This window comes from Montipora capricornis, chromosome 13, assembly GCF_036669925.1.
Source record: "Montipora capricornis isolate CH-2021 chromosome 13, ASM3666992v2, whole genome shotgun sequence".
Taxonomy (NCBI): domain Eukaryota; kingdom Metazoa; phylum Cnidaria; class Anthozoa; order Scleractinia; family Acroporidae; genus Montipora; species Montipora capricornis.
The window spans coordinates 9760777-9768069 of record NC_090895.1 but is presented as its reverse complement, the minus strand read 5'-3'; the positions used below and the strand labels follow the sequence as shown (position 1 = coordinate 9768069).

Below are 7293 nucleotides of genomic sequence, written 5' to 3'. Positions count from 1 at the left end.
AGAAATGACTCAACAAAAAAAAACCAGAAAATATCTTGATAAGATTATCAGCGAGACTAAAACGAAAAGAAATCAATTGAAAGGTTATAAATCACCTGTCACAAAACAATTCAAATCTGGGTACATTACAGAAGCTGAACGGCAGCTTATGAAAAAGAGACTTGATAATGCCGGACCTACATTGAATGAATACATCAAACATTATGAACATTAAGTCGAAACAATGAAAGGTTCTGAGATTCGAAAAAAACAGAAAGGTGGAAATGCTGTGTTTTTTAATGATCCAAAACAGCTTCTCAAACAATTTGAATTAATTGTTGGGGAAGTTTTGGCTGGTAATACAAGCGTTGATAAGCGTAATATGGGTGTTTCTATATTAGACACATTGCTAAAAGCGTCAGCAATCAATAAATCTCAACATGACAAACTCTATAAGATGTATTTTAAAATTTAATGTAACGATATTATATATATATGGATAGAGAAATCGTATTATCAAGTTACTCAGTAAAATCGATACCTGGTAATAAACGAAATTTACTAAACAAATAACTTTAGGCAGAAATTTTGAATACCATCTTGGTTTGTGTTGCGGCGGCATTCTTCATGAATGAACTCTTTTGTTTTTGGAACATTACTTTTTGTGTGTCACGCTTGCATGTCGTTTTCATTATTATTCTGTTAGTTTTGTTAACTTTGTTCTGTTAACTTTGTCTATTGTTCCTTAGTTCATTAGTATAAATTCGCGTCTTTGCTTTTTATTCATTCTCGTTTGTGCTTTGGAGGATACAGTTTTAGGTTTTACGTTTTTTTTCCTACATCGCTTCGTTTGTCCGTTTTAAAGGCCGTATAACGTTTGTAAGTATTATTTTTTGGCTCGTCTTTTCTGCTTAGTTTGTAATTTCTATATTCTTGTGTTTTGGTTCGTCCTTTTGTTGTAGTAACTTGTATTTCCTTGTTTATTTCTCTAGCAACCGTATCGATTATTGCTTTCGCACCGTTTATCGCAACGTTCACCGCATCGCCAGTTCTCTTTAAACTAAGGATATTTGACATTAAAGAAGAACTTTAGTAACGCGTTGGAGCAATGGTTTTTGGCCCCTTCATTCGTTGAAACGTTAAATTTGATTATAATGGAAGTCGGGAGCCGTTACGGACAACTTTACATCAGTCGAAGGAGATTATTGCTGGTACAGTTCAAAGTGCGAGGCCAGAGCGACGCTTAGAGAAAGGATCGGCCTATGTCACTCGACTTCGATGGATGGATTGTTATTCGCTGCAACGAAAGGTTAAACAGCAGATTGAGCGAATTACTGAGAAGACTGCAAATACGGACGATGTAAATTCTGTTGAAAACGAGTTATCCGCGTTTCGCGCCACCAGCGAAGAGTTGAAGAAGGTGGTCGCAGCCCTTATGGATGACCTTGAAAACGATGAAGATGTCAACGCAGCTAGTGACTGGTACGTTGAACAAAGCACCGAGATGATTAATTTTATCGAACAAACAGAACGGTGGATTTCTTCCGCGAAGGAGAAAATAGAAAACAGCTTGGAAAGCCGATCAAATTGTTCAAATCTTACTGGCTCGTCTCGCCTCACAAAAGGATCGTCGACTAAGTCATCAATTGCCTCCGGTCGGGCGAAAGAAAGAGCCAAGACTGCCGAACTCATGGCGAAATTTGCGATGTTAGAGCGTAGACAAGAATTAGAGAAAAGAGCTGAGCGTTTACACTTGGAAGAGCAGTTAGCAGTGGCCCAAGCGCGCGAAAGGGCGTATGCTGAGTTTCAAGACCGTGATTCTAGCTTTGGGAGGAAGTTGTCTGAGGCAATCATTCATCCACCGCCAACAGCTATGCAGGATCCTCAGGTCAATCCGCTTCCTCGCTCGAATCCTCCGCCCGTACCTCACCCGTATCACTCGCCTGTGCAATTAGAACCAGTTGCAGCGCAATGCTCATGGCCGAACCTGTTGGCTCCAGAGTTTAAAGTGGAGCGTGGTGAAAGCCAGAACATTCCCAAAGGCTTCCGAGAAGTTCTCAGCCAGCAAAACAGATTAACAGAGCTCTTGGATGAACAGCAACATCAGACACTTCTGCCCACATTAACCATTTTCAAGTTCACCGGCAACCCCCTTGATTTCTTCACGTTTGTCAGGACCTTTGAGTCGCAAATTGAGAGTAAACTGAAGTCAAACGATGTCCGCCTACGTTATTTGGAGCAGTACGTGGAAGGAGAGCCGAAAGAGCTGATTAAAGGATGCCTCCACCTGAACGGACAAAATGGTTATACCGAGGCTATGAAGCTTTTGGTAGAGAAGTATGGAGATCCGTACAAAATCTCGAACGCTTACATTAAGAAGATTGAAGATTGGCCTTATGTTAAACAAGGAGATGATCAAGCGTTAGACCACTTCGCAACGTTTCTTACTCAGTGTCGGAGTGCGATGTCCAAACTTAAGTTTCTCTCGACTCTGGATCATCCCCACAACATTCAGACTATGGTTAAAAAGCTTCCGCTGCCACTCCAAGACAGATGGCGCAGAGAAGCAAGTAAGCTCCGAGCGACGAGAAATATCACTCCCACGTTTGCTACCTTTGTCTTTGTCAAGACTGAGGCAGGAATTGCAATGGATCCTGTGTATTCACGAGAAGCGCTTAATCGTCAAGATACCTCGGATCGCCCTGGTCGTTTTAACAAAGGGAAAAACACTCACAAGCCGAAAATCGGAGACCGTTCACGCGCGACAACTCATGTATCCAGTCACGCGACGGCGATAACTGCCACACCGGAAGCTAAAGGGCTTGGCCTAGCCAACTCGTGTAAGATGTGTGGAAAGACTCATGACCTTGATGACTGTAAAGAGTACTTAAAGAAGACCTTGCAAGAGAGGAGAGAATTCCTCAAGGACAAAGACTTGTGCTTTGCATGTTACCAAGCTGGCCATAGGTCAAGCGGATGTGCTCAGAGGAAAACCTGTAAAACGTGCTCCAGACGTCATCCTACCGGGCTTCACGATGATAACTTCCGTCTCAATCAATTAGCAACCAAGAAACAGAATCCGTCATCAGAACAATCTACGGATGTCCTCACTGCTACCCATGTTGAAACAGAGGAGGCTGTTTGCAGTGCTGTCGGCACAGGGAACCCAATTACTGCCTTGCCTATTGTTCCTGTCAGATTACGTATGCCATGCTCGACAGCTGTAGCACTGGTACTTTCTTGCTTGAAGACATAGCTGCTTGCTTAGACGCAAAGGGTACCGATACGAAGCTAATGGTGAAGACAGTAAACGGCACTCAGTTACACGATACTAAGGCACTGAACGGTTTGATCGTTACGGACCTCAATGGTGAAAACCGCATTGATTTGCCGAAGACCTTTACTATGTGCCTGTACCTGAACTCGCCCATAAGTGGAAACATCTTGAAAGAATAGCAGACTGCATGCCTTCTCAGCTTCATGGCGCGAAAGTTGGTCTTCTCATTGGATCGAATTGTCCAAAAGCCCTTGAACCGATGGATGTTGTTGTCAGTGAAAATGGTGGCCCTTATGCGATAAACACCTTTGCTGGATGGGCGATAGTAGGACCTTTGAATTTGATCAAGAAAGACCATCAAACAGTTAACTGCAATAGAATAGCCGTTGTAGAGGTGGGATCAGAGAAATCCCTTGACCATCACTTCGCCGTGGAGGATAAGGTCAAAGAAATTGTCACGCCGCAAGCATTAATCAGGATGTTTAAATTGGACTTTCCTGAAAGATCTGACGAGAGAGCCCACCAGTACTCGCAAGAAGATAAGAAATTTCTTGAGATTGTGAATAAAGGCATTAAGCGTACTGATGATAGCCATTACAAAATACCTCTACCCTTCCGCTCTAAAGACGTACACCTTCCTGACAATAAGGAGCAAGTGTTCCAAAGAGCATGCTGGCTGAAGAGAAAACTGACAAGAAATAAGAAATTTCACGAAGATTACGTCAATTTCATGAATGACATCATCCGAAAGGGATTTGCCAGAAAAGTGCCACCAGATCGCCTTCCCGCCAGGTCAGGGCAAGTGTGGTACATACCCCATCACGGTGTTTACCACCCCAAAAAAACCAGACAAGATCAGAGTCGTTTTTGACTGCAGCGCACGTTATGGAGGGATATCACTGAACGACCAACTCATGCAAGGACCGGACCTGACGAGTCGTCTTGTCGGCGTGTTGACGAGATTTCGCCACCAGCCAGTCGCATTCATGGGAGACATTGATGCTATGTTTCACCAGGTTCGAGTACCCGACAATCAAAGAGATTTTCTCCGATTCTTCTGGTGGCCTGACGGTCTTCTCGATGAGGCCCATGCAGAATACCAAATGAATGTTCATCTTTTTGGAGCAGTATCTTCCCCAAGTTGTTCCAGCTTCGCTTTAAGACAAGCCGCAGATGATGCTGAGAAACATGTTGGTTCGGAAACAGCTGACGTTTTGAGGAATAACTTTTACGTGGATGACTGTCTCCGATCAGAGGATTCAGAACAAACAGCTATTGAAAGATTACGTGGTGTTCGTTCTGCGTGTTCTCTTGGAGGATTTAACCTATCTAAAATTGTCAGCAACAGAAGAAATGTATTGATGAGCGTGCCACATGACATTGGCGCACACGATTTAAGGACTTTGGACCTAAGTTGCCACTTCCTTCTAGTTGAAAGGGCCCTTGGTGTACAGTGGGCTATTGAATCGGATACGCTAGGGTTCCGGATAATCCTTAAAGACAAGCCACTCACCCGCCGTGGTATTTTATCCACCATCTGTTCAGTGTATGACCCACTCGGAATAGCAGCGCCTTTTCTATTGAACGGAAAGAAGATTTTGCAAGACCTTTGCCGCATGAAGATAGACTGGGATGAAGAGATTGATCTCGAGTTCCGTGTACGTTGGGAAAAGTGGAGAAGCCAACTATCAGCATTAGAAGACTTCTCAATGGACCGTTGTGTCATCCCGAACGGTTTTGGTTCTGTCGTGTCAACGCAAATCCACCATTTCTCGGACGCTAGTGCCACTGGTTATGGTCAGGTGACGTATCTACGAAGTGTAGACGACAAGGGTAACATTCATTGTGCGTTTCTGATGGGGAAGTCTCGTTTGGCACCCCTCAAGGCCATGACGATTCCGCGTTTAGAGCTTACAGCAGCAACTACCTCTGTTCAAGTAGGAGGAATGATTTCCAGAGAATTAGGCGATCCTGTTGATGGAGAGATCTACTGGACCGACAGTACCACCGTGTTGAAATACATTAGAAACGAAACGAAGCGTTTTCACGTGTTTGTGGCAAATCGAGTGCAAAGAATTCGAGATGAGACAGATCCTATCCAATGGAGGCATGTGAACTCCGAAAATAATCCGGCTGATGACGCATCACGTGGTTTGGAGGGCAATCAGATAACTGAACGACATCGATGGGTCAGAGGTCCAGATTTTTTGTGGCATCCCGAGAGTGAATGGCCTACGTTTCCCTGCGATTTAGACGCAGTCTTTGCCGATAATCCTGAAGTGAAGAAAGTTGTAACACATGCCACCGTTTCTGATGAAAAGGAGGAAATCTTGACCAGGTTCGCGCGTTTCTCAAATTGGAACCGCATGAAACGATGCGTGGCCCGGATACTTCGCCTCAAGCAGTTTTTAGCTCATGTGCAAACGCCGTTGGAAACACGCAGAGCATGAAAACTGAGCAGCCAACCCTTAAAAGTTGAGGAATTACAACGCGCCGAGGAAATCATACTCAAATTGGTACAAGGATGTGCGTTTCCTAAAGAATCTGAAGCCCTGCGCAAGATTCAAGGAGAAGAGCGTCAGAAGAATCGCGACCTCGTGAGACTCAAGAAAGTGGAAATCAAGAAAACCAGTACGTTGTATCGCCTTGATCACTATTGAAATTTGTTTGTACTGTTCCTGGTGATCCAATCATGACAGGCACAATAGTTGTTATCACAGTCGAGCGTATGCCTCAGCGGTGTTAGTTTCACAAGGCGCGAAAACGAGGTTTCGGGTCAAAAAAATAATTTCTTATAGAAGGACTTTGTGATTCCTTGATTCTTGACTGTTTTCTTCGCTTTTTTCGAGTAATTTGAGGTTTGTCTAGCCTAATTTACTCTTGTTCCAGAAACTCGGACCTCCATGGTTGCCTTTGGCTTTTCTGGAATGAACAACCATCCTCTTAAATAGATCACTATATTGTAACAATCATTTTTTTTTTGGATTCATCAAATTTAATCATAGTGTTCACATTATTAAGCAAAGTACAACCTTTTTTTTCGTAGCGTGGTATCTCCCAGATAAAGTGAACTCTGAATGTTAGGGTTAGGGTTAGGGCTAGGATTAGAAAAGAATGTTGATCTATTAGTTTGTGGATTCACAAATGGATTTATTTTAAGATTCACTTTGCGCGCAAAACAAACAAAGGGCCGCCAATTTTAACCAATCAAAAGAAGCCATGTCACGCGTGACTGATTATGCCATGTTTTTTTTCAGGGACATGACGACTGACTTTCCCCGGAAAGAGTATTCTCAAAATAGACTCATTTGTGACTGTGCTGGGGAGCCCACCCATGCTATCCATAACAACACTCTTATCTAATTCACTCTTCTTTGGCATCAGGAAAATTTGTTTGCTTATCATTTTCCATCTTGTGGTATAACAAAGATTGATTGAATTGCAATATCAAAGTGAAATTTTCAACTTAAGGACGGTGCCTCTTATTGTTATTGCGCATACGTTCTGCGCATCTCAAGATTTCCTATGGGTGGTGCTTATTAATACAGGGATATATTTGTGCGGTCCGAAAAGAAAATTTGGTGTAACCACGCATTTTTCAGAGATACTCTTCAATTTGAAAAAAAAATCCATACATTGCTTTTTTTTACAAATATTGTTGATTAATTACCCTCGAAAAATGCGTGGTTACCCCCAATTTTCTTTCTGGATTTCAATAACACTTGTCAAGGTCTGCTTTCCCGCATGTTCAGTAAACCGCGCAAAAATACCTTTAAATTAGTAGACACGAACAAACATCCGGGCATTTACAACCACTGGGAAAAAACAGTCGTATTCACTTCTTTTCTTTGTTATGTTTTTAGTCAGTACGTCAGGTTTCTTTGGCGCTTTATCAAAGAGTGGCATAAAAACCACAATGGTCTTTTTCGCGTTGCCTGGCGTTGCTTTTGCCTCGTAATAACCTCCAGAACGAAATACGAGGAATGACAGGGAAAATTACCTGAATCAACAAGTGCAAACTGGTAATTTTAAGATGC

At 42.8% G+C, this 7293-nt stretch overlaps 1 protein-coding gene across 1 annotated transcript; it reads left to right on the top strand.

Moving 5' to 3' along the window:
* Positions 1-4242: 4242 nt before the first annotated feature.
* Positions 4243-5706, top strand: LOC138030458 (uncharacterized). Its single transcript, XM_068878369.1, has one exon. It carries the CDS (start codon positions 4243-4245, stop codon positions 5704-5706), a length of 1464 nt encoding a protein of 487 aa, XP_068734470.1.
* Positions 5707-7293: the final 1587 nt, after the last annotated feature.

Bases quoted from the DNA above. Each gene is read 5' to 3' on its own strand.
- LOC138030458 (XM_068878369.1), top strand. From the start codon at position 4,243: ATGGGAGACATTGATGCTATGTTTCACCAGGTTCGAGTACCCGACAAT.